The sequence below is a fragment of the Aspergillus chevalieri genome, chromosome 6, assembly GCF_016861735.1.
Source record: "Aspergillus chevalieri M1 DNA, chromosome 6, nearly complete sequence".
Classification (NCBI taxonomy): Eukaryota; Fungi; Ascomycota; class Eurotiomycetes; order Eurotiales; family Aspergillaceae; genus Aspergillus; species Aspergillus chevalieri.
The window spans coordinates 1,430,269-1,457,366 of NC_057367.1; the positions used below are offsets into that span (position 1 = coordinate 1,430,269).

A 27,098-nucleotide genomic window follows, 5' to 3' on the forward strand; every position below is an offset into this window, starting at 1 on the left:
TGATTCGTACCTCGCAAGGTGTTCATACATGATGATGGCTTGCATCGTCTTGTCAGAGTCCTTACGCGAGAAAGGCTTTTTAGTGTCCGGATGCATAGTAGCACGCCTAAGGATATGAAGCTTTTGTTGATTCAAGGTGTTCTCCTTTCCATGAAATTGAAGAATACGTTCACCGAGGTTCTCAGGCATGGCGGAAAGCATATTAGTGAGAGTCATTCCGATTTAGTGGTAGAACGGCCTCGTCGGGAGGATAACGAATGGAAGATCGAGGGCAAAATTTGAAGACATACGGTGGAGCAAACCACAACCTCATAATACCACTTCCATTAACTTACATATTGAAATTTGAATATCTGTTTGTGTTTCTCCAAGCGGCTCTGTGATAGGCTACATAGCTAGCTTCAGTGACAGACTCGTGCATCATGCATTTAATCTCAGCACAGCGGTTATGCAGAGCGTTACGACAGTTAATGGGTCTGGTTAGCATGCTAAGCACTCATATTGTTTGTCCAGTTAATGTAAGAGAAATGAAAGTTAAGCATACCGGCTTACGTAGCATCAGGCGCCATTACTGGCATGAATTGTAAGAAAAAAGAAGAGTTGGCTCGAAATATGCTGTCACTTATGGCTTAAATTGGTGACTTCTCTAGATGCGTTTAGCCAGTTGTCATTCCCGTAGATAACCTGATAAACTAGTTCCGACAAGCCCCATGCCGAAAAGAAGCAAAAATGAGTGTCTACACCATTGGGAAGATTCATCGATCTCAATCGCGATCCCGATACCATACATCCCGGTTACGGTACTTCCTCGAAATTAAACCAGCCTGAATCGGCTCCGACCCTATCAATCGTACGTCGGCCGTTGACCATCTCACTCTAGCAGCAACTTTTTCAACGTGCACTTCGCTTCCAGAGAAATATAGAAAGGAAACCATAATATCGCGCAAGTATAGTGCAGCAGGCGAAAGATATGCATGCAACAACCCGCCTTGCGACGGCCGCGGCTTACTGTAGGTTAGATGCATGCCATAAGACGCCACAACGGACCAAGTTTCCTCCAAATGCCCCAACGGCCAGGGCCATATTGGGTTATCACCAATCTCGAACGGACTCATCGGAAAAGCGCGCCTCTTAAGTGCTTCTGTTATACGGCCGTGACGAAATTCAAGGAAGATGTCACATAGCTTGCACATAAGAGTGACAGACTTAATAGTGAACGCAAGCTGTTTTTCCCTCTCGAGAAACATGGTACCGAAGAAGTCGATTGTGAGCGAGTTAAGGCTGGGCGCTGCCAGCTTACTCCAAGCTTCGTATGGTGTCCTCTTAACCACAGATGAGGCATGAACTTTGAGCCTCTGTAAACTGGCAAAGGCTGACAAGTCAGGTAAGCCTTCGTCTGGCAGAGCGGGCAGTTTGATGGCCTTTAGAGACTCGTGATGTATGTCCAAGAACCCTTGAATCACCACTGAGGTATAGGCGCTGCTATAGGGCGACCGCATCATTTGGGTGATTGTGATGCTTTGTAGGCTAGCAGGCCAGAGGAATAGAAGCTCTGCCGCTACAGGGTCCACAGCGGGGACATGTCCAATATACGGATATATCGTTGGAGATGCGACTTATCTCTCATCTGTTCAACCGCCTGTCTCATAGCCTTGAAGTCGCGAAGGTGGTTCTTATACGCAAGGCAAGAGTACATGGACATCTCAGCAACAGCTTTCCACGACCTGCAGACTAGCATCAAGGGACATCATTTTCGGTAGATAGACAGTTCAAGGGAGTCAAAATATGAAAAGATGATGTGCAGCAACTTCCACGGGAAGTGATGGTGTTGAACCTCCAAATCCGGGTGTAACTGCCTCCTCCATCATGAGCAGTCCATTTGTCAAAATGAAAATGGAACGACAAAGGAAATGGATAAGGGGGAGGAAAGTAAGCACAGTAAGAACTTGGATCGCTGGTAGCCAGTGGCTTAGTAAGGTTCCTTGTGCAAATGCACGGGTCTATTCAGCCTTGTTGGCAAATCCTTTGGAAAAGATGTCATGCACATCAAATGATAAAAATTTTTCTTTTAGGCTATTAGCCTACCGGGCGGAAGATACTAGTTGGTATCAAGCGAACCGTGGCTATAGCTGCACCCATGCCAGTAAGGAGCCTATAAATATTGCCAGTAGAGCTACAGCCAAGGCAGGATCTTTGGGGAGCAGTACTTACAAAAGCGTAGTCGCAAGGCCACTGATCAAGCCATGACCCGACGATGAATCTGTGGTAAAGATAATGAATAACCAATGAACTCGTAGGCAAATATGGCAAAAGACTAATCCAGAACACTAGAATGGGCTTTACTTTAATACGGCGTGCAGAGTCCAATGAGATAAAGTTGCCGGGTTGGCGAGGAAGATTTGGATTGAATGACACATTTCGGGAAAATGAGTACCCTGCTAGCCCACATTGACTGTAACTTTTATATGCGCAAGCACGAAAGCCGGGATATGGTACGAGTAAATGTCTCAATGCAGGAGACGGGGGCCTCTGGATGAATCAATAACCAATGTTGCCTACAGGAGCTCGCCAGCTCGTCTCTCAGAAGATATTGCTGTTCCATCAATAAAAGACATCATTGTCTATAATAATTATAAGACTCAATGAGTCGGGAGTCGCATTCTACAGTGGCCAGCCCCCGTGGCTTGACACCGAATTGACGATGGAAAATGAGAGGCACATTTACGAAGTCGAGATCAATCACATGGTTCCTGCATCTCAAATCGAGACCAAAGATACTCATCATTCGTTACGGCTCAAAAATTCAGAGAGCCATGCATATCTTGGAAAACAAGCCAAGTGCGTTCAGATACTACGCGGCGCGCAAACTCATTCTTGAATAAACACAGGAAAGATGGCTTGAATTCGAGGAAAGGAACGCAATAAAATCATCTTTCCTGTCAGACTCACTCATCCATGACGACTTCCACCGTGTAGTATACTGGATGGAAACATCAGGCGAGGTTGCGAGGGTTGCTAAAAACGAAATGGTGCAGCTTCGTGCTTCGATCCAGCTCACTGTCAAAGAAATCCATCTGATGTGTGAGCTTCTAGTAGATGCTTTCACTCAAATAACTAACTCTCAGAGAAGAGCAGGTTGGTGAGAGTCAGGAATGAGTGATAAAAAGCAAATCTTCTTCCAAAAGACATCTGCTGGACGACGGCCGTAGAGTGGCTCATGATCATCATCATGCTCAGCAATGAGACCGTTTGGAATATTTGAAGCATGGCAATTACTGGCCTTTTCAGTTCTTGAAGGTCTATGAATTTGAGACGGGTCGACGCATAAGACAGGGTCTATCATGGTACCCAGCCGTCCTGGTACTAACAATGGCGTACCCGAGATGTAGAATACCAATTAAGGCCATATTTGTCAATGTATGAGTGAATTCATATATCTGACATTATACCTCTCCCGAAGAGCGAAATTGGACTCTGAACAGCGATACATGGTCTCATTCGGAGAATAGGATATAGGCGGGTCATCGTGATAAATCTCGAAATGGCATATGGAGGAATCTATCTCTAGTGCGCGAACCTAAAGTCCAACCGTTTATTCCCTTCATCTTTGGTCGTAGCCAAATAATTCATCTTCTCGTCCTCTGACAACGCGTCCCACTTCTTATCGCGACTGGCATTACGCCAGACATAGTATACCTTGGTTAGCAGGTAAATAAAAATATTCATAACTACCAAGCCGACAAGAACACGATTTCCTCTCTTATAACGAGGTGAATCGTCTATTTCCAGTTAGATCAAGGCCCAGTGATGAGACAAATGTGTTCCTACCTTCTCGGTAGATATTCGAAGCAATGATACCCGAGGCCTGCACACACATATTATACATGGCAGCAGATACAGTCCGTGAGCGAACAGTATTCGAGTTCCTTGAATTCCACGCAACCTGGATCGGATGTGCTGTTGCAATCAATTTGTTTAATTTCCAACTTCGCCAATCCAAAAGGCCGTACTAGACCAGAACTTACCATAAGGAAGCGATAAAAACAATGTCATGATAACCCATGCGACCCACTTATTGATATAATTGATATCAACCGCATACAAGTATACAACAAACGGCAAAGCCCAGAACTGAGGAAACATGGCGGTCAAAGTTAGCTCGCCGAGTAGCTCGGACACATACGTCAATGCCAGCATGGTGAAGATTTGTGCGACTTGACTAGGGATTGTGAGGAGATTAGTGACAAACGTGCCAAAGCCCATGCCCTTCAATGTTAGTGTCAAGTATTGCTGGGGTGTCTGCTGGGGAATTTGGAACGTGAGGCCCAGGGCGTATAATGGCCACAGGTCGAAATCACATAAACTCTTCCACAAGAGCTTAGGTGTTATTGGCTCACGGTTGTGCATTGTCCCTTTGCTTGGATCGTCACGGATGACACGGTTGATCATTATTGTTTCTTCGCTGGTGGGCGTCAAGATATTGTATAGGGAAGATAGGTTAGGGCATAAAAGAAGACTCACCGTGGAGTGAACCAGCCTTTCTTGCCCCGGGCCCAGCTGGCAGTCTGGCAAGGTCCTGGCGGCATGAGGATAAATGCAGAAAGACCGACTACCAACGTTATGAGACCCTTGGAGCTTTTGTTAGTTCCAGTCGAGCATGCTAGACATTGTGATTTACCTCGATGAGGAATAGCCATCGCCAACCTGATTGGCCATTGACACCACGTAGATGCAACAGCCCAAATGCTAAAAAGCTTGATAGAATGTCGGCCAGATGTAAAGCTGTCCAAAAGAAGCTAAGCCGAATGGAAAGCTCATGAGACTTGTAGAAGTATGATAGATATAGGATTACCTGTAGCAGCAAGTTAGCAAGGCGGATTTGTGAGAGTGGACTGCGAAACTTACGTCAGGTATGAATCCTCCCTGGATAATTGCGAGAAGGGACCGACAGGCAAGATAGGAGGACCTCCCGTTGAGCCCATATTGGGCCATACTAACCCCTGACCACAGAGTCATCTGCAAGGGAATCCATCTATCTGGCCCCATCCACTTGCTGACAAGTTGCGAGGGCAATTCAGCGCAGAGGAAGGAGAGCTTAAAGACAGTATTTCCCAAGTTGTAATCTGGAGAGTCAGCAAGTGATCTTAACCGAGGCTGATGATGTTGTCTAACCATTGGTAGTGAGACCCAAGTCATCGAGAAAATTATCGGTCAATGCTTGTTGCAGATTTGAGCGATCCAACTCCAAAGCCATGAACATAATGCAGGTAAACACCATGATCCGAAGATCAATCTTGCGGATCAATTTGTGTTCCTCTCCCCAGGTCCATCTTGCCGACGGATCGAACCGGTGCAAATTTTCCCAATCATCCCTTGGTCGGTATTCCTTCGCAGTGTCCGGATTGTCATAGACTGATGGCTGGGTTGCAATGGCGTCAGGGTCATATTTCTTGCCTTTCTGGAACCAGAACCTGCGCCCGCTTCCTTGCTCTCCCAGAGCTGGGACATCTCGGTCGCTGGATCGGTCTGTCTCATTCGACAATGACGAGACTGTTTGGGTAGCTGTCTTCTTGGATGCGCTGGGGAGGTAGACTGTAGGCATCTTTGAAAGGTCGGACAAACAAGGTTTTGTTTCTGGAGGGTATGTACTAATGAGCCATATTGGACGATGGCATACAACTATATACTCGTAAGTTTATCGCATTCAGAACGAAGTCACCTTGTTGAGGGTAATCTAGCCCATGCTAGCGTCTTGCATGTTATTGGCAAGCTCTTGCATCATTCAGAAGACACCAAAGCAATACATGACCTGCCGAGTTGTAGAAAGCGATTCATGTGGCTGGGATAGACGATACCAGACGTGACACTGAAGCACGGTGTATATCATCCTCCCCGCAGGCAAAATCCCAGTTACATCTGGTACGGAGTAGTAGTATTCAATTAACATTATTGGACAGAGATAACAACTAACGTTTGGGAGAGGGGTGGAGGGTCCAATCCTAGTGTTAAACTGGCGGGCACAAGCGACCATGCAATTAGGGCAGCTTAAATGTTTACTTTCCACACTGTACAAAGACCCTTAAACCCAATCTCACAATTTAACTAGACCATGGTGACATACTTTAGAGAACATTTGTTAGGAGCCTTTCAGTCATGTGAGCGATGCCAAGGGTTGCGTAACTGAAGCAGCATATGATTTGATCGGCCATCGGACAAGAGAGCGTATTATTCCAAACAGCAGCATGGAATGGCGAGATATTGCATAATCCCCAGTCATGGTTGCAACTTCGCATTCCCTGCTTCAAACACTTATCGTGCGTGTAATTCAATATCAATTGCGCTTGTATGGATATATATTCTTGACATGAGGGGTCCGGAAGTACGGCACAGTTTACATACCAACTTTATGCACCGGTAGTGCATATAAATAGAGGTCGTCAGAACTCCATGTATGGCTCAATAGATCCAGTCAACCAAATATCACCGCAGACCTTAGATATATACCACATTCCCGATGGCTCCCGCTATTGTCGACAACCCCCCAACCCCAGTGGTTCCAATCGTGAAAGATGCTGCCCCAGCAGTGAAGTCTCCGCAAAGGGAATCATTGAAGCTGAGTGGCGCCCTGGACTCCTTCGACTCCTTCGACGTTACCACTGTCATTGGCCGGGAATTTCCAACAGCCAACTTGAAAGAGTGGCTGCATGCCCCGAATTCCGATGAGTTACTCCGGGATCTTGCAATCACCAGTAAGTAAATGCACTCAAAATCACATCAATAAAAAGCACAACTAATAAGTTACTCTAGTTTCCCAACGTGGTGTCGTATTCTTTCGCAAGCAAGATGACCTAGACGATGACTTGCAGAAGGAACTCCTCCAGCGCCTAGGTCTTCTCTCCGGTAAACCCAGTACATCCGGTCTCCACGTGCACCCAATCCACAACTCAAGCCGTGAACATGCTGCCAAGGATGACGAGATCAGCGTCATCACTTCCAAGGATAATGGGAAACTGTACAGGGATCGTTATAGTAAAATAGGGCAGAGTGGCAGAAAGCAGTGGCACAGTGATATCACCTTTGAGCCAATTCCTAGTGATTACACAGTGTTACGTTTGACGCAGTTGCCCAAGACTGGTGGCGGTAAGTCAAGTCAACCCGAGCGTCGCTAGTGAAGATGTATAGTACTGAACAGCCGAGTCAGATACACTCTGGGCCTCTGGATACGAGGTATACGATCGTATTTCGAAGCCATACCGAAAATTTTTGGATGGTTTGACGGCAACATATGCCCAACCCGAGTTCAACAAGGTTGCCAAGGAGAACGACTTTGAGATATTCAGTGGCCCTCGGGGTGCGCCAGAGAATGTAGGGGAGGTGTTGGAGGCCATTCATCCTGTCATCCGTACTAATCCAGTGACGGGATGGAAGAGCGTGTTTGCTGTGGGACATCATGTTGCCAAAATCAACGACCTTTCTGACGAGGAAAGCGATCATTTGCTCAGATGGTTTGTGACCTTGATCGTCGAGAATCATGATTTGCAGGCTCGTCTCAGATGGCAAAATCCGAACGATTTGGGTAAGCAGTATATTTTCCTTCCATATGTCAAACCAGGGGCTGACGCGATGGTGTTGTATAGCTATCTGGGATAACCGCAGCGTCTACCATGCGGCGACGTTCGACTACGATGGTCTTGGTCCGAGAACGGGCCATCGTGTAGTTGGCTTAGGGGAGAAGCCCTACTTTGATCCGAAGAGCACAAGCCGGCGGGAGGCACTGGAGCAGCAGGAAGCATAGGTAGTTAACGTAACCGAGCGTGTTTTTTCCAGAACGATGGGGATCACTCCCGATTGACATTCCTTTGAGATGAACTATTTCTGGTTGTAGGTATCCGGGAAGCGAACTTAACTGGAGGTCTTCCAAACTAGGGAATACGTTCATGCAGCTATCTGGCATGCAGAAGATATGATCATTATTTCGTCTATCTAAACATATTCTGACTCTATTCAAAGATATTATATACGGGTATTATGTGGTAACTAAACAACGCGTCAGAGAGAATGAAAGCCTCATGGACTAGCATCCTTCTCGTTCTCCTTCTCCCCCTTCTCTTTCCGATGCTTCAGCCAGTTCACAAGGACATAGCAACTGGAGATCACCAGACCCCCAGCGGCAAGGCCGACACCCATATAGAGTGCTCCGCGGTATCCCTTCAATGTGTTTGTGCCGCCGTCATTGACGTGTGATTCCACTGTGCCGGCGAAACCGAGTCCGATAGAAATGGAGTAGTTCACGGTTGTGCTGACAAGGGAGGCGGCTAGACCTTGGTGTTTGCGTGGCATGGCGTCACTAAGAAGAAGGGTGCCTGAGGGGAAGGACATGTCCCTGTTCATTGTTAGATCAATTTCTCTTCAATGGCAAAGGATTCGAACACTTACATTCCCCAAGGGGTGATCAAACTGGCGAAGAACGCTTGTCCCCAATAGATCTGGTTGACGGGCAAGGTTGCAACGAGGCAAAGGCCAATCGTGTACGCGCTCATGGAGCAAAACATGATAACGCTCGGTGGAACATAACCAAGCAGAATACCAGTTGTGATAGATGCAATCGCACCCGAAGCTGCAGCACCCGAGAACTTGGCCGTCGCAAGAAGAGGCGTATCACCCTTGATCACCAACATAAATTGGTAGAAATAGTAGACAATGATACCCATGCTAGACCAGCCTGCCGCAATACAACTAAGTACCCAGGCAAGGTCACCAGTGAAGATCGAGCGAGGGAGTAGAGGGCACTTGGCAGAGCGTTCGACAATGGCGAATGCAAACAAGAAGAGGAAGCCGATGATCAGCAAGACGTAGACATATGGGTGACTCCACCCAACTAACGGCGCCTGGTTCCATGCAAAGTTGATCAACACAAGACCGATAACACCCGCCGTGGCGCCCAAGACGTCCAATTGGACCATCACAGGCAAATGATCATCTTCAGATTTGGAATGCGGCAAGTAGGGAATAATGATATATCCCAACGCAGCAAAGGCCACGCACACAATCCCCAACACCCAATATCCCCACGGCCACCAAACAAGCTGCGCGAAAATCGACGAAAACGCCGCTCCCACAATATATCCTCCTGGAGCCGTTGCACCAAACAAACTAAACGCCATAGCCTTTCTCAACCCCGGCGGGTACGTCCTTCCGAAAATTGCCACCGCGTTGGGAAGCAGCATCGCCGGCCCAATACCCTGGAATGCGCGGCAGCAGTCGAAGAAAATCCGGTTCGAATATACACTGAATCCAGCCAGTAGCGACCAGAGCGCAAACCATAGGAATCCAGCAACGAACATAAGCCGGTGGCCCCACATGTCGCCCATGCGTCCGGAGACCAAGATGAATGTGCCAACCGTCAAACTATACGCTGCCGGAAACCAGGAAAGCTCGCCAGGATCTGTTGTGCCGAAACTAGCCCCGATGATGTGCGCAGGGACGATACCCATGCCCAGGGCTGCCTGGGTCATGAACTGCGCCATACACACGATAGTGACGAAGATGATCTCGTGCCATACTGACTTCGGAGGGCCGATATTCGACTGCGACGTTTCTGCTCGAGTCAGGGGCTCAGGCTCATTCTCGTCGGCGCCTTGCGCGTGGTTGCCCTTCGATTCATCATATGGCGCCTCGGACGCAGGATGATGCGTTACTGACGAAGCGGAGGCCATCGTCTGCGCCGGATGGGTGACAGGTAGGTTGATTGTCCATGTTTCAGGGAATTGATTCGTTTAAAAAAAGAAGCTCAAGTCTCGGCTCGCTATCGGGCTTTGAACCATCTAAGCTATTATGGGTCCGGCATTATCTGCAGCGAAAATTTTCAATGATCATTCTGGAAAGCCCCCGCCAGCCCCCACCCCTTTGAAGATTCGGCGATGGCGGTTGATGTCGGGTTTACGGATATAAAATTATCAATCAGGATCGGACTTTGGCAGTGATATCATATCGGACCCGAATGAGATAATTCTAGAATCATTCCATTAAGCACTTGTTCATGTCTTTAAGGTAATAAAGTCCGCGATAAAGCAAGATACCTCGGTTGCGACGCGAATGGGAAGATAATTCATATGTCGGCCGTGGAATGATACTGCACCAGATAGATTCCATTTCATACACCGGCAAGCGTGCACGGATCTGAAATCCCACGGTATCCGTATAATCTCGGAGAAAGCATGCTAAAAATCCCGAAATCCTGTACGTTCGCCGTCCTTCATGTTTCATTCCCTTTATAGAGTTGAGATGAGCTTAATACAGAGTAAAAATATTAGTAAAGTCAGCCCTACCAGCCCTCACCACGCGCAATGTCCTCCATCAACCCGTAAATCCGCACCGGTCATGTAGCTGCTGCCACCACCTAGCATAAAGACAACCGGAGCCCGATACTCATTTACAGTACTCAACCTTAGCAACATATTTTCCCCTACCCACTGTGTTTCCAGGCCCGAGTTTTTTCTTGAGCCTTTCTTCCTCCCCACCCGACGTGCGGATATACCTCGGAGAAAGCGTGTTGACTCGAACAAGAAGCATCCCACGCGGGATCCCCAAACTGCAGGGAGAGAGCGCGGTAGTTGATGGAGTGCTGCACTGCGGCGTTGTGAGCAGCGGTGTCGTGGCTCTGCAATTATTCGGGTCGTAAGTATCTATTAGGATCGTGAGGATGATACGGACAATTATAAGGTGACAATACCTTCTGGGCAACCTATCCGTTAAGGCACCCTACAAACATATACTCCCGGAGAGGTTTGTCCTCTGCAATTCTAGGACTGTCTTCTGGGGGTGGAATACAACATGTGATGGAAGGTAGTGGCTGGAACGGTCGTTGACGAACCCACGACAGCGAAGCCGGTGCCAAATCCCAGTCCCCGTATGGGATATCGTAGGTCTTTGATAAACTTGGAAAATAATGGATCCACATTGGTTTCATCCGCCAGCTTCACGCGGTGATATGCGACTTTTCGAGAATACTTTTGCGCAGTGGCTTCATCAGACTCAGGTATAGAGCAGCAATGAACCTAGTCTAAAACCAGGATCTGACGTACTCCAGCCATCAGGTGCTGGCTCCCTTTCCCAAAGGCTTCGCTCGCCGTCCATAACGTAAATTCCGATAACATCAGCGCCGCTTTCGAGAATCGCGTCGGTAATAACTATGCCGCATTCTCCTACAACGCCAGAGGTTAGTTATGGACACAAATCAATGATCATGCGACTGTTCACGTGAAAAAGGTCAGTGATTGGACATGACGGGTTCTTTTTCTGAGCCTCTTTGGCCTCACGGAGCCGGAGGCCAGGCATCATATAGCCTGTGCCTGCATCGATGATAAATCAATAATGGTTGACATCGAGAGAGGATATCATTCTGGCCATCAACCGAGCAGTAGCAAAGGCACACTTCCCAGCATTCATCCGGGTAGTGGACGCAGGATATACCAACACTGGAGCGATCACAATCCTTTTGGAGAAAGGTACCCTAGGCTCTATGCTCCTACCTGACTATAAAGACCTATTGGTCACCGCAGCTCGGCAGGCGGATCCAGCAGTGATATCGGTCGAGCTACCTGAGCAATGGTACCGTGTCAAGGTCCATGGGGTCCCAATTAAACGTTATCTCACCTGTGGCCTGGCTCTGGCCCGTGAAGAGATTGAGCTGGGGACTGAATACCAGCTGAAGAGGAACCCAACATGGCTCCGGAGCTCAAAAGAGCTACACACCAGCAACCAAAAGTGCTCAACTATTGTTATTACAGTTGGCTCACTAGAGGAGGCTCGAAGGCTTCTTATCAACGGCATTCGCTTTGGGGGGTCCCGATATAAGACGGAGCAATACTGGGAAACAGGAGTGGATACAGTCTGCCCCAGGTGCTGCCAGCTAGGCCACCGAAGCTTCAAGGCCTGTGGTGACCACCCACCGTGCTGCTTTATATGCGCGGGGCCCCATGAGGGCACTGAACATGTCTGCCGGGTGGTAGACTGCCCAGCCAAACCAGGAACTGCCTGTAAACACATCCCGGCCAAATGTGGCACCTGTGGAGGCCCACACCCCGCAACAGTAGAGAATTGCCCAGCCAAGCGAGCAGTGAGGAAGGAACTGAGAAAGAGAACTGTGGAGTCTAAGGACATATCCCAACTGGCTGAGAGACCTCAGCAAATGACCGGTGTGGAACCAGCTATTCTGAGCTCACCAGGATTCGCTTTCAGTGTGGTCAACCGAAACCAGCACCAATCACGACCACGGAGCAGCTCAGCTCCTAACAGCCCCCAGACCCAGCAATATCTGGGGCCCAGCCTGACAACAGGCCAAGAGGACACTGAGATGAGGGGCACTGACACCCCAGGGCAGTCAATGGCCCACTAATGCGACTACTCCAACATAATTGCCGCAAGACTTATGCAGTCACTGTTGCGGCTTTGGAGGCAGGACTGGAGCTAGGGGTGGGACTAGCATGCCTACAGGAACCATATATTGATATGGAGTTCCGACATGGAGGATATCAGATATATTGGCCAGAAGCAGGATCTCTTCGAGACCGGCGAGTGGCAGTAGCAATCCGGCGGGATATATTGAATGAAATGATTGTGGAGGCCCGAACAGATCTCCTTGATCACCCATACCTCATGGTAATGGATGTATGGGAGTTAAATCGGGCCCGGGAAAAAGCACGAAGAACCAGGATAATCAACTGCTATGACAATTGGTTAGGAATCAGCCATTGTTGGCATGGGGGGAATGAGAGACAGAGAAGAGCACTAGAGGATGTGCAATGGGACCAAGTCCTTGAGGGAAGATGCCTGCTTGTGGGAGATTTCAACGCCCATAGCCCACTATGGAACCCTCTAGCAAGAGCCCGTGTGAACGCCAGACCGCTAGAGAACTTGATAGACGAAGCAGGTCTCTACATCAACAATGAGCTAGGAGTTTCCACTCGACCGAAAAGAACTCCAGGGATCTCAATTATCGACTTGGCTCTAACCACGGTTAGTATGGGGCCTCTGGAAACATGGGTGATTGACCAAGAACACCCAACTGGCTCCGATCATGAACTGATAGTCATGGAATGGACCTCTCTGGAGCGAATACCCATAATGCCCTCACAGGATGTAACAGGGTGGCAGATCCAGACGCTTCAAGCCAACCCACAAGCCCTGGAAGAAGCCAAGGGGGATTGGCAAGCAAGAACAGAATCTAGACCCTGTTTGGGGGACTCTTGCTCATCAGAAGACCTAGCTGGGGAAGCCACATGGATCCAGGAGGCCCTGACAGCAGTATTAAATCGACATGCAAAACAGCTACAGGTGACTCCACTATCAAAACGCTGGTGGGGAACGGAGATTAAAGAGGCCCGTAGGACCTACAGTCAGGCAAGACGGGCATGGTAGGGTCAAGAGATCTCTACAACAGAATTGAGAGAAGTCTGAAATAACTACTATCGAGTCATCCGACGAGCGAAACGCACCTGCTGGGAAACCTTCCTGGAAGGGACAGCTACCCACCCTGGCTCTGTGGACACTGTGAGATGCTGGCAAGCTCTGAAATACACAAAGCCCAGAACAGCTACAACTACGCCAACCCTGCATGGACCCCAGGGGCAGCTAGCCAGCTCCCTTGAGGAAAAGGAGGCCCTAATTCGGGAAACAGCCTTCCCCCGGGTACCAGGAGATAGCCAGGAAGTTGAGATCTCCCAAGGGTCCTGGCATAGTCAGGTGGATGAAGAAATAGTGAGACATGCTCTGTTTCACCAGGCAGTACAGAAGGCTCCAGGAATCGATCGTTTGAATTTTCGAGCCCTCCGGCTCTTGTGGGAATGGGACAGCCCTAGAATTGTTGCTCTGGCCTGACAATGTTTCCGGTTGGGTCTACATCCACCAGTATGGAAGGTAGCAAAGGGTATTCTGTTAAGGAAACCTAATAAACCAGACTACACAGCTGTGAAGGCCTACCGGGTGATTAGCTTACTAAACTGCCTAGGGAAGGTGGTTGAAAAGATAGCGGCAGATGCTATTTCCCACCACTGTGAGACTATGGGAGTACTACACCCAGGACAGATGGGAAGTCGCAAGCAACGGAGTGCAATTGACGCAGTGGCATGTCTAATACAGAACACCCATGAAGCCTGGAAACTCCAACAACTTATGGGAGCACTATTTCTTGACGTGAAGGGAGCATTCGACCATGTGAACCCAAGCCGACTGATAGCCCGACTGATTGAATTCAACCTAGATGGGGATCTGATCCGATGGGTACAGTCCTTCTTGACCGACAGATGGGTACAGCTACAGATTGACAGCACACAGTGCCCAGCACACCCAGTTAACTCAGGGGTGCCACAGGGCTCGCCAGTGTCACCAATTCTCTTCATTATCTACCTCAGCGGTGTATTTGATGCAATTGAGAGGAGAGTGACTGGTATCCAGTGTCTCTCATTTGCAGATGACATAGGCCTGCTCGCTCCAGGATATTCAGTTAGAGAGGTCCGCAAGAAGCTGCAAGAAGCTGCCAAGGTGGCCATTGAGTGGGGGCATGGTAATGTGGTCCAGTTTGATGCAGGGAAAACAGAAGCAGTCCTACTTACTCGCAAACGGGGCCGGGAACTGAAAGATCAGATTCAACGAGCACAAGTGGAGGTAGATGGCCACTGTGTGCCCTTCAACTTAGAGGCAACGCGATGGCTTGGTGTCTGGCTTGATTCTGGGCTGAATCTCAAAGCCCACTATCAGACCTGTATGCGCAAGGCACGGGCTGCAGAAAACAGAGTACAACGCCTATGCCAGAGTCATGGACTTGCCCCAGGGCTAGCTCGTCAGGTTCAAGTAGCAGCAGTGCAATCAGTAGCCCTGTACGGAGCAGAGCTCTGGTGGCAGGGCCAGAAGGATCGGCTAGTGGGTATACAGCTCATGATCAATCGACAGGCCCGTGCAATCACCGGCATGTTGAAATCCACTCCTGTAGGGCCACTGGCTCGCGAAGCGGGCCTGGCACCAGCAGAGGCCCTACTGGAGGCCCGACAATTGAAATACACTACCCGGCTGCTCAGCTTACCGGAGAACCACCCAGCTAAGGAGATCCTCCCAGTGAGCTTCCGGGAAGGGGATCAGCACACCCAACCTGGGGAACAGACCCCAGGGAACCGACAATGGGCTGAGAGAAACAACCGAGGCCGATGGTCCCTGGGACAACACCTTGCTCGACAACTAGCCAATATTCTACCAGTGGACCCATCTGGGGGCTTTGAGAGCACAACACAGACAACCAGTAGCCAGTTCCCAGGCCAAATAGAGATGCTACCAGGTCCAGATGCCCTAGCAGCAGCGCAATCTCTCCCTCCAGAGCTAGCAATCTGGTCAGATGGATCAAGATTAGAGAATGGCAAAAGTGGGGCAGGGATTGTTTGGCGAGAGCCGGGAGGAACATGGAGGACCCGGGGGTTCCCATTAGGCAAGGGATATGAGGTCTTTGATGCAGAGCTTCTGGGAGTTGTGCGAGCACTCCAGTTAGTAGAGAAAGTGGGAGATCAAAGACCAGTCACTATCCTGTTGGACTCCCAAGCAGCCATTGCAAGGATGCAACACACCCAGCCAGGGCCAGGTCAAGCATTAGTGATCCAAGCACATGCTATAGCCAAGAGACTACATGCCCGAGGTTGCCAAACCACTATCCAATGGGTGCCGGGACATGCAGGAATAGAAGGGAATGAGAGAGCTGACCAGGCAGCAAAACAGGCAGCCAGTAAGCCACCAGGAAGAGGCCCAAGAGAGATATCCCTGGCCTTCACCTGTAGAGCCCGAACAGAAGCCATTATAGCACAAAGGCAGAGATGGCTCAGCAAAGAACTTGGACAGCGATCCCAACAAGGTCAACGAACATACAGGCCACAGAGGAACTGGCGGCTCGACCCGGCAGCTGCAATAGCTCCCAAACACCTAGCAAGCCGTTATTTTCAACTGAAGTCAGGACATGCAGCCATAGGAACATACCTACATCAGATCCAGGTCCGGGAGGATGCAACCTGTGAGGGATGCGGTATATCAAGGGAGACAATACACCATCTTCTCTTTGAATGTCGGGAATGGCGACACCAACGAAACAGGCTCTACAAGGACCTGGAGACAGATGGAGTTATGAGGCCCACTACGGCAGAAGAATACCCACAAGGACGACTCCTAGGAGAGCCCAAAGCTACAAGGGGATTGCTACAATTCCTAGCCAGCGCCAGCATAGCTCTACCCCGGGCGCACCTACAGCAGACGGCAGAAAGGGCCCGAAGAGATGACGAATGGGGACTGGAAGCACTGGAAGAAGCAGTTAGAACAGGAGAGGGGTAGCAGGGAGGGTAGCCCAAGGCTGAGAGTCAGCCTAGGCCACACCCATCTTGCTCCAAAACACAAGGAGAGCACTGTGCTCAAAAGCCCTGCGCATACAGGCGGTCTGGGGCGAGGAAAAGGATCGGAAAGATGACAGAAGGGGGCTAACGCCTCAGGAACCTATGGGGACAAGAGACTGTAGAATAGCCACTGACCTCGAGTCCACGGATCATGGTCTATCATAGCTCTAGGGCTCGGTATGGACAATAAACTTGATTAAATAATAATAATAATAATGGTTGACATCTGAACTTTCCCCTGGATTCAAGACAAATCAGCAGATAAATTTGGATGTCAACGAAGCAACTTTAGAAGAGACAAGGATAGAGCCACCCGGTTGAGATTAAAATCTTTGTTAACTATAGCAAAAAGAAGGTGTCAGCAATCAAAGAGTCACCCTCCCTCCAATCACCATAAAATCCGCTTGCACCAGAACAAGCGGGATTCAATTAATCTCCCTTAAGCAATCACCAGTTTAAAATAACAACCGTAAAGGACCCCTTAAACACAATTCCTCTAACCCTCTTTATTCTCCCTAGTAATCTCGTTCCCATCGCGTTCCTCGAGCGCCAACACAACTCCAGTAAAATACGCCCCATATCCCTCCCAAAGCGCCACATACATCCAAGGTCCTCCCTGTAGCCCAAGTACAACCGCAGTAAGAATCCTCATCGGGACGGTCGCGACAAAGAACGCCCGATTATCTTGAACAAATGCCAGGGTGTAATATATTCCCATTGCGATGGCGGCTAACGCATTCGCGCGTAATGCTGGGAGCGATGCGTCTGGTAATAATAACATTGATAGCATAGTGGTGGGAAAAAGCAGGGTACATATTCCTGTCAGAAGGGCGGTTGCGCCGAAGACAAGAACTGAAACTGCTGAGAGAGAGGACATGGTCGGCTTCGAACGTCGTGGTTGGAGTTGGAGAAGTCGGCGAATGCGGGATGACCGATGATCATTCTTGAGGAATATGCCTGAGGCATTCGAAATTGCATATCTCCCTTGAGATGACATTGATAGACCGTCACCAAGATGTACTAAGTCTTATATTCAGATAAATCGAAAAAGATGTAACATATAAACTACAAAATACGACCGAACTTCTTGGACAAGCAAAATGCAACAAATGTAATATCATCGCCTAAATACAATGCAGCCTCCAACACCTTCTCACGCGTTAAAAAAGATTAGCGTACATCTCACTCAGGAAACCATTACTTGCTAGGCTTGCAAGTGCCCTGGGGCTCGCCCGGCAATTGCTGTAAGCCCGGTTTGCACCGTCCCATATTATAGCTTGCTTGTATTTGACAATATTTACAATGCAGGTCTTGCTCACGCAGTTACCCATGAAACCGTCCGGCTGGCAGGGTTTTTGTCGGGAATAGGAATCGGAGACGGGGGGATGTCGAGGGCAGATACCGGCGAGGAAAAGGGTGGCTACAATGAAGGCATTGTGTTATGTAGTGCTGGACTGAAAGTAGAAGATAGTAGGTTTGTTTTAAAAGAGTTTGTTGTTGTTGTTGTTGTTGTTGTTGTTGTTGTTGTTGTTGATTATGAAATTCTTCGGCTTGGGCTGAAGGGGTATTTATACCCTGTGGTCGAGTGAAGGGTCTCCTGATCCATTTGCTTCCATTGCTTCAAATTAAACACCTGGAAAGCAGGATTTGAATGGCGGACATGGCCATGAAGATATTACGCGCGGAGGTGTGGTTGTTCATACCTGGTACTTGGGGCAAACAGCAAACATGTAGACATACGTACTCCGCGCTTGATATGAAACACTCTCATGCCGTACACCCATTCTATTCCCTCTATAAGTCATACTGCAAACAATGTAAAAGATCTCTGAAATGCCAAAAAACCACCAGGCAAAAGCCGAATCCCTAGAAGAGAAGGAAAGTAAGAAAAGAAGTAGAAGAAACCTCCCTCCATCAATTATATCAGAACAAGCCATCGATCAATCGATGATATTAATCCGATGCACGGACCAATGCATTTAATACGCACGACATAAAAGCACCATCATCCTGCTCAACCCAGGCTTCACTACCAACGCACTAGCGGCACCAGAGAATCCCATCTGGATCGTACTTCTGTTTAATAGCATGCATCCTGGGTTATTTGTGGCCCCAGAACAACTATTGCCAGTCGACTGTCAGCACTCAAATCCAATGGAAAAATAGAGGCTTTCCCAAGGACTGACCTGGGCATTGCAACACAATACCATATCGGGAAAGTAGTCCTATCTTACACCATAACTGGCAAACGGTACGAGTACGAACTCCGCACATATCCATTCGGGATCGGGTTCGTGTTCGTATTCTTTTCTAAATGAGGAATCATCATGAACATCCAGTGTCTTACCCGCGTATTTTGAAACATGCAAAATGAAAAATGATTTTCTGGACCCTGATCCAGAATATAAGAGCCCGCAGTATCACTCAACATGATTGAAGATAGTCAAGGCGTATCACCACCGAAATGCGACTCCAAACAACCTTGCTAGGCCCTATCGCCTGGGCCATTGCATCCAATGCCAATCCAGCCCTCAACCACCGAAATGACATTGCACCACAACCCGAGCCCATCGTCATTACTGAGCTGCCTCTTCCCCCTGTCGCTCCCAACACCAAGCCAGGCTCCTGCACCCACCGAACAGGCTGTCTCGACCGCACCTCCTCCGTCCAAAGCGGAACCTTCCTGCCAGACGGCAAGCACGTCGTTGCCAGTTCGAACTTCACCGGTGCCCCGGCTTCCCCTAATCCAGCAAGCATCTACACGGGTGTCCAGTTGATCCTAGTCAAAACCGACAACACGACCTTTCCTAACGGCGATCCATGGAAATGCATTACCTGCGGCGTGCCGAGGAACCACACTCTGGGAACTTCGTATCCGCAGGCATTCAAGGACGGGAAGCGGATTCTCATTGAGACAGGCATCGTGAGCTGCGGGGAGGAATTCCTGTCTAGCGAGAAATGCACACCCGAAAAGGTCCATATTTACCCCATCCGGTGGGACAACAAAGCCGATGGATCCGGGCCTGGCGGCACGATCCGCGAACTACGAATCCACCCAGACAACGTACACATCGGCTTCAACTCCTTCGGAATCTCAAGCGGGAAGATCGACGAGTATGGATATTTCGGTCGACTGCGCTTCAACCCCTCCCCGAACATCGGCACGCCTCGCGCCCCTCGCTATGACATTGTCAACGTGACAGTCCTCTTTGACAAACACGCCTCACTACCATTCTCTGTGAATGGTAGCAACCTTATCTTCGAACCCAATATCATCACCGTCGGCGAATTCCGCGGCTTCACGGGCTCGGGCAAAGAAGTCACATACGTCGGCAGCCCAGTTGAATCATGCAACATCGACCTCTTCGCCGCAGACCTAACGACAGGAAAAGTACGCCGACTAACCAGCCACCCTGAATACGCGGACCCCATCGACGTCTCCCCAGACGATAAATGGCAAGTCATCCTCGACACCCGCGGAACAGGTCGCCAGATGTTCCTCGCGGGTCTGCGCGGTATCCCCCCAGTCACAGACATGGCATCTGTAACCATCACCGCATCAACGCGCAACAATGGCGCGCGACGGTTCTTCGAACCCTGGCTTCTCGACCACAACGGTGATCGAGGGGGTTACTTTGGGCAGAAGATCAATGCCGCTGGGGATGGCAGCCCAGGGAGCATTAATGATCCGAATTGGAATGCTGGTGCGGATCCGCGATGGTCGCCTGATGGGACGAGGATTGTTTATTTTCAGAACCTGGTGCAGGCTCCTGCGTGTGGGGGCAGGAATCCGCTTCCCTGTCCGAATTCGACGGAGCAGGGTGGGCGGACGAGTCGGGTTATGGTTGCGCATTTGACTAGTCGGGAACCTATCGAACAGAAGGATGTCGAAACTGTGTCTGATGAGGTTCCGTGGGGTACGCCTTATACACCTGGTGATAAGACACCCGAGCGGTCGTATCCTGGTGCCGGGAATTACACGCTCACGGGGAAGAAGTCTGGTTCGGCGAGTGTGTCTATCGCCTACGGCCACAATAACCCATCTATTATGACCGTCGGTGCTACGTATCACAACTACTCTGACGATGGATGGAGCTTTATCAGTGGTTCTGAGAAGGTTAAGTTAACGCCGGTCTCTGTTACTTTGAACCGGGTTGACTGGTTCTCGGATATCGTGTCGACGGGTAAGCAGAAGGGCACCAAGAAGACTGGTCCAGGGGACTTCCATTTGGAGATTGATACGATGACGAATATTTTTAATGCGAATGGGACTTTAACGACGACGATTGACGGGGAGGTGTTTAAGCAGCCGGCTAATGGGACTTAGCTGTACCGTATATGAAAGAAGTGATATATATTCATGACAAAGTCTTATATTATTCCCGTATTAAGTAAATAAAAGTCAATCATATCCCACATCATACCATGCCATATCAAATCGAATCACATCATACCTGCGCGCAGGCGGGTTATACCCATAACACATTACATCCACACCATACAACAAAGGAAAACCCACTTACTCCGACTTCCTTCCTTGCCTCCCCTTCTCACTCCAAGGAAAGTGCACGACCGGCACAACAAAGAAACTATTTGTATTATCCGCCAATCCCGCAAACGCATTATACCACGCCAAAAAGGCTCCTAGCAGCGCAAAAAATCCGCCTGCCTTTTGGAGTTGTGCGTGCGGCATGCCTGCAGGGTCGCGGTACATGTAGGCGACTGCAAGGAGGAGGATAGCGAGATCGACGAAGAGGAAGAGCGAGAAGAAGGCGAGAGTGGAGCGGATGGTTAGGAAGGTTATTATTGTTGTGAAGATGAACCAGCCCTGCATGCATTTGTTAGGTGCGGTTTTGGAGGGAGTGGAGGGAGGGGAAGGGCTAACCCAGAGGAACAAAGCGAAAGAGTCGTAGAACATCGCGGTCGTACCGCCACCTGCTTTCTCAAGCGTAGGCATGATCTCAAATCCACCGGGGATGAAAGTGATCGCGATGGAGATCCAGAATCCACCATATGACGAGAGCACAGTGGCACCAAATGTGTTACCAATTCCCATTTCCCTGTTTCCATCAGTTCCCATGTCCATACGCTCAATCCACGAAGAGAACATACCACATGCCCGCACAAAGCTGCACCAATCCTCCATACGCCAACGCCGGCCCAACAACAATATTCGGCAACATAATATCCTTCACCTGCATCTGAATCAACCCCAGCAGGAACGTGGTAAGCGCGAAACCACAGAGGCCCAATGGCGCGGGGTTCGCGACCTTGCGGTCCGTAGGGGATTTGTAGAGACCCGGCTGCAGTTCACCACCGAAGGCGGGGACACGGGTGGAGGCAGTGTTGACTTGGGCTAAGGGCCCGTAACGGCCGTAGTCGTGGGTGGAGGAGGCGGTTTCTTGGTGGGAGAGGTTGGGGGAGCCATTGTTGTTTTGGCTGGTGATTGTGTTTTGCTTTTCGAGGTCGACGTCGTTAGTCATTGTGGTGGTAGGAGGAGGAGATGTGTGAAAGAAAAGGGTAAATTGAAGAGACGGGTTGTGGAGGTGTAGACGGCTAAGGTGGTCACGATACCAGACGGGACACCCCTATATATAGCTTTCTGGAGCTGTCATTGAGGATCACTCCTGCGGACCATATTCCAACGTACAAGAGCAGCTACGTGACAAAATATCCGCGGAAGAGAAGAGCAACCGTGTTTGGCATCCGCGGCTACGTCCTCCAAGCTCATCTCACCCGTAATTCTAAGCCGATAAAGCAGCAGGCGCACAATTGAGTTTGTTGAGGTCACTGTCGAGTTGCGGTAGAGGCAATATCACAGGATACTCTGTATGGCCGCATAGCTAAAATCGCAGGCTAAACAACGGAGATCTCCCCACACAAACGCAACGACCAAAAAGGGGAAAGGCGGGGGCGGGTCCATGGGGTAGACTCAAATGCGGAGTGAAGGATTATCACTCTTTGTTCGGGGTTTTCATTGGCCAGGGACGAGCGGAAGAGTCCACAATTCTGGATAGAGCTTGGAGGCTAAGTTTATTTTATGGGGCAGGACCTTCATGGCGGGCCAGAACTTCGGCATTTGGATAGGAGTAGGTTTACTAGGGGGATCTGAACATAGACTTTGCGTTAATTTGCGTAAGATCGCTGAATGTGCTTAAGCGAGCGTGACAGAGAGGTTAATTCTACCTTGGCTCTGTGTGTTGCTCCGAATCTTCCCGACTTTGGAGCTTGTCCATGAATCAGACCTTAGGGTCCTTTGTTTAAGCTGTAGGAGGCAACCTTGGTCTCCAAATTTCACCGTGTTAGGTGGAGTACAGGGACCTAGTACCCCATTTGTCCGGAGATCACTCAGATACGGTTTAGGTTGAGATATGCTCCCTTGCCTTATACTTCGATAGCTCCGCGCGAAATAACAATTGACCAGTTGGAACTTTGGGTTGGATGCTCGCGGCTTAATTGGTCGCTAGTACTCTGGACTAGGGTTCCTTTCCTTGGGGAAGCACAGTTCATCATACTCCGTAGGCTGAGACTGGCAACTATTCCTTCGTGGTGGAGTCCAGTGTGACACATACTGGCATCTGGACAGACCACATATATGATGTCGACAAGCAGCAGGCCGTGGTTGCAGGTGACCTGAGGTCAACTTTCTCCTCGTGCGGGACAAACTTGCTTATATAATGGTCTTGGCAGTCATGTGACCAACAACCGATCTTTACGTGGTTGCAGGTGACCTGAGGTCAACTTTCTCCTCGTGCGGGACAAACTTGCTTATATAATGGTCTTGGCAGTCATGTGACCAACAACCGATCTTTACAAAATTTCCTCCCGCATGATCTCTGTCAGACTGATTACCAACATACTTGTAAAGTAACTACCGTACCATCACCACTACTACCACACTACTCTATATAGCTGCTCTGTCGCTGCTCTATTCAAAAAGAAAAGGATATTACTTTTTAAGCAATTAATAAGCGACAGCTTTATTAAGATCCAGTCTATGAGTTCAGAAATAGTATAGTGCCTCCGTAACAATTGAAACAGTTACCGTCAGTCCGAAATATATTTCTGCATGATACATTATACAGTTGCGCAACTTTTCTATTAAAGTGTTTACCAAGTGCTTGTGAACTGCTTATAAACCAGTTGAGTCATGTTGAGTCATGTTCCTGTATCCGCATTCTTCTCTCCATAAGATCAAGTTCCAACTTCTCATTTTGAAGTTGTTGCAGGCGAATATCCTCCTCTTGCTTTTTGAGATTAGCTTTCTTTTGTTGAAGCTCTATTTCAAGATTCTCTAGCTCAATCACTTGACGTCTCTGTTCAAGATTTAAGACATTTGTTGAAATAGTACGTCGAAGATCACTTGATCTCATTGACCTGATATTTGGTAAGTACTTTTGAAGCACTTTATGACTACTTGCGAAACACTTGTTGGGACTTACTCATTATCACCATTTCTTGAGGAGGTTTGTGACCTTGACCTTGTATTTCCTGGCAGTAAGGGTGAAGCTGATGAGCCTGATTCAATTTCAGATGAAATAGATAAGGCAGACCTGCGGCGCTTTCGGCTCCCTAAGAGTAAGGTAGTTAGCAAGCAGTTCACAAGGACTTGCAGAGCAGTCCTTCAATACATACTTTCCCGACTCATATGCCGAAGGTAGTTAGCTTCCATATTAGAAGTTCGGTATGAATGATGAATATTGAAGTCCTGAAAGTTATTGTACTGCACAATATCATCCCTATCTAGCTTCGCAGAACTAGGGTATATTAGTACTCTTCTTAAACAGTTGACAAGCAATTTGTAGGAGCTTAAGGACTTACTTCTTAACTGCCTGTACCAAAGTTAGATACTTGCCAGATGCATATGATTTCTGATGGGACTGCTCAACAGCATTTGTATGATTTCGCAGCACATCAAAGTAATGAGGTTGGATTTTAGAGCATGCTTTATTCAACCCAGCTTTGATTACTTTGCCTTTCTTTTGAACCGCCCAATTCTGGACATTAGCATTCTCATATGCTGAAGCAGTTAGTAACTCATTGTCAAGTAGTCAATAGGTGGTTACATACTTATCAGAAGATCTAATAATCTATCATAATCATCCTCTGATCTGCAGTCTAAAAGACTCATCATGCGGCTCCAAAGGGGAGAGCCTTGGTTATTGGTTCCAATAGCTTTCAAGATTGACCGTTGGAAATGAACCCTGCAGAAGACAATGATACGCTGTAAATGCCATATAATGTCTTGGTGTTGAGGATCAATTTCAGAAAGATATTGACCAAGTCCTAAGGAGTTAGTATGTGCTTTTCAAGCAGTTGATAGGTACTTACCAGTATATTGTTTCGAATCCATATCGACAATAATACCATGGATTCCAGACCCATGGATGGAATCAAAAAGAACTGGCTGAGAGGAGACCCTCTGGACTAGGTCAAAAACTCGCTTGAAAAGTAAATAATACCCCTCAGTAGAATCAGTACTGGTAAAGACTCGCAGTAAAGTAATAACTAGTGACTAAGTGGTTAGTAACTGCATACTAAGTGGTTAGGAATAATACTTACTTTTGCATTGGTCTGGCAGGAATGTAGCAAAAAGCACCTCATTAATATCTTTTGACCGTATTCGTTTATAAGACATATCAATCTCAAAAGATGAGAGACGTGAAAGAAGTTGAATTTGCTCTCTAAAAGCACATAGAACCATAATACCCTGGGGATCATGATAATATTCTTGGATATAATCCTAAGTGCTTGTTTAGTGCTTTCCAGTAATCCAGTTGTCTTGAAAGTGCTTTAGAAGTACTTACTTTTAAATGCTGGTCAGTATTTTGAAGGAAAATAAGGCCATTAATATCCTGTCCATTAGGATATGAAATAAGACGCTGCTTTTGAATTATTGCTGCGATTCGATCTTTATTACAAAAGCTAGAGTGAATCTCTGCTAATGTAGAAGCATTGTACTGCCGACAGAATTCTTCAAGTTGTGGATTTCGAAGAAATTGAGCTATGTAACTGGTTATCAACTACTCCACAGGTGGTTGGCTAGTACTTACCTGTTGTTAAATTAGGATCCCGAATTTGTTCAATAATCCTTTTCACACCCCCTAGAATCCTTTCAGGTGCCTTGCTTGGTGGTGGTGGTGGATGTTTATGAACCCCATGTGAAGTAAATATTATATATGGACATTGCTCTATATTTGTGGGTACTAGAGCATTGAAAATAACATCACAAGGGGTGTGCTTCAACCGACCAGACCCCTGAGGATGATCTCGATCTAATAACTGCTTAGTAACTGGTTATAAAGTGGTTAGGAAGCACTTACCGCAGTACTTTCGGCGGCTTGAGAGAGGTTCAAAAACACCACATTCTTCAGTAGCTGGCAAGATCTCTTTATTAAAAAGATCTTCAAGAAACTGCAAGTCTATGGCTGTATGTCCTTGAATTTGCCCCATATGATGTTTAGTTAAACCTCCATATGATCCATTTATACAGCCAATGAATGGGGCGTATTCTCCATGAACATCCTGAAGTAGTTAGCAATTACTCATTAACTCCTTGAGAAGCAATTATCACATACCATCTGGTTATATCTTTTAAAAACCGCTTTGCATGTTGGAAGTTGATCAATACAGGCATGGCCCTTCTTAAAGAAAGAAGCCTTTGACCGATAATAACTAAGACTGTATAAGTACTTGATAAGTAGTTAACGAGTAGTTAAGAGTACCTATATGCATTGCGCTTTCTGATATCAGACTCTAAGATCTGGACATCTTTCTGAGACTTTTGAATTTCTTGCCAAGTACCTTCATCAACAGATGTGTTATGATCTACGGGGCAGTGTAGATCAGCCTGTCAACCAGGTAAGGATAACGATATTGGAAAGGAAGCAGTATAGTGAGATTGTTACAAGACTGAATCTTGTCGGATGAAGCTACATACAGTGCACGCCTTTTAACTCCTGTTCCTCTGGACAACCCCGCTGCGGGGTATCTGATCTATCACATATGCCTCTCGAGAGTCTCGATAGGGGACCTCGATAGGGCCCCATGGTCCCAATATCCTAACAAGATGTATGATGATAGGACTGGAGAAATGGGCTCAGGAATTCACATGCATAAATCCCAGAGCATTTCCATGTCCATTTCTTAACTTGAAATCCAAGAAATGGGCAGTAAACAGGTCTTTTTCGTCCAAAAGGCTGTCGTTTTGCATATTGAATCTAGAAATACTTAGTATCTGATTATTAAGTACTTGAAAAGTACTTACAGTATCTGGAAGATGTTCCATTTCAACCTGTGTTCGTCCTTTGGAAGCAATAACATATGTATAACCATGTATATGAGTTGTGGGATACTCTGGAAGATCATCAATATACTCAATATTCAATGTTGTAAGACCAGAACCTTTAGCTCTTGTAAGTGGAATAAGCATATCCGGTTCCTTTATCTAACTGGTTAGCAAGCAGTTGACAGCTGATTTGGAGGCAATCGGATAATTATACCTTGATTTCAGGGGAGATCTCAGCGCTTGGCTCGACAAAATTATTGCTGATATCGAATGGAGGCCCCTGGGAGTCCCAAGGGTTGAAAGAGTCCATTATTGCAACCGTTTGGTAACTAATTCCCAACTGCTTGGATATTCTTTGAATAGCAAAGAATGAAGAACGGAAATTGAAT

At 48.0% G+C, this 27,098-nt stretch overlaps 6 protein-coding genes across 6 annotated transcripts; 2 read left to right on the forward strand and 4 right to left on the reverse strand.

Moving 5' to 3' along the window:
* Positions 1-3,564: 3,564 nt before the first annotated feature.
* Positions 3,565-5,602, reverse strand: ACHE_60507A (putative MFS transporter; the record flags this gene model as incomplete). Its single annotated transcript, XM_043281689.1, has 7 exons — positions 3,565-3,779; positions 3,829-3,957; positions 4,026-4,462; positions 4,522-4,628; positions 4,679-4,852; positions 4,906-5,123; positions 5,173-5,602. 7 exons carry the CDS (start codon positions 5,600-5,602, stop codon positions 3,565-3,567), a joined length of 1,710 nt encoding a protein of 569 aa, XP_043139143.1.
* A 912-nt stretch (positions 5,603-6,514) lies between these two features.
* On the forward strand, positions 6,515-7,795 carry ACHE_60508S (TauD/TfdA dioxygenase family protein; the record flags this gene model as incomplete). Its single annotated transcript, XM_043281690.1, has 4 exons — positions 6,515-6,749; positions 6,808-7,140; positions 7,202-7,576; positions 7,638-7,795. 4 exons carry the CDS (start codon positions 6,515-6,517, stop codon positions 7,793-7,795), a joined length of 1,101 nt encoding a protein of 366 aa, XP_043139144.1.
* Positions 7,796-8,067: 272 nt separating this feature from the next.
* On the reverse strand, positions 8,068-9,716 carry ACHE_60509A (MFS transporter; the record flags this gene model as incomplete). Its single annotated transcript, XM_043281691.1, has 2 exons — positions 8,068-8,383; positions 8,437-9,716. The coding sequence occupies 2 exons, from the start codon at positions 9,714-9,716 to the stop codon at positions 8,068-8,070; spliced, it is 1,596 nt and encodes a 531-aa protein (XP_043139145.1).
* Positions 9,717-18,885: 9,169 nt separating this feature from the next.
* On the forward strand, positions 18,886-20,748 carry ACHE_60510S (uncharacterized protein; the record flags this gene model as incomplete). Its single annotated transcript, XM_043281692.1, has 1 exon — positions 18,886-20,748. One exon carries the CDS (start codon positions 18,886-18,888, stop codon positions 20,746-20,748), a length of 1,863 nt encoding a protein of 620 aa, XP_043139146.1.
* A 192-nt stretch (positions 20,749-20,940) lies between these two features.
* Positions 20,941-21,904, reverse strand: ACHE_60511A (acetate uptake transporter family protein; the record flags this gene model as incomplete). Its single annotated transcript, XM_043281693.1, has 2 exons — positions 20,941-21,481; positions 21,534-21,904. 2 exons carry the CDS (start codon positions 21,902-21,904, stop codon positions 20,941-20,943), a joined length of 912 nt encoding a protein of 303 aa, XP_043139147.1.
* A 1,665-nt stretch (positions 21,905-23,569) lies between these two features.
* On the reverse strand, positions 23,570-27,019 carry ACHE_60512A (uncharacterized protein; the record flags this gene model as incomplete). The annotated part of the gene is made up of 15 exons (XM_043281694.1): positions 23,570-23,798; positions 23,864-23,993; positions 24,057-24,178; positions 24,243-24,441; positions 24,492-24,707; positions 24,753-24,929; positions 24,984-25,164; positions 25,229-25,425; positions 25,475-25,696; positions 25,745-25,946; positions 26,000-26,096; positions 26,147-26,271; positions 26,600-26,641; positions 26,689-26,862; positions 26,924-27,019. The coding sequence occupies 15 exons, from the start codon at positions 27,017-27,019 to the stop codon at positions 23,570-23,572; spliced, it is 2,409 nt and encodes an 802-aa protein (XP_043139148.1).
* Positions 27,020-27,098: the final 79 nt, after the last annotated feature.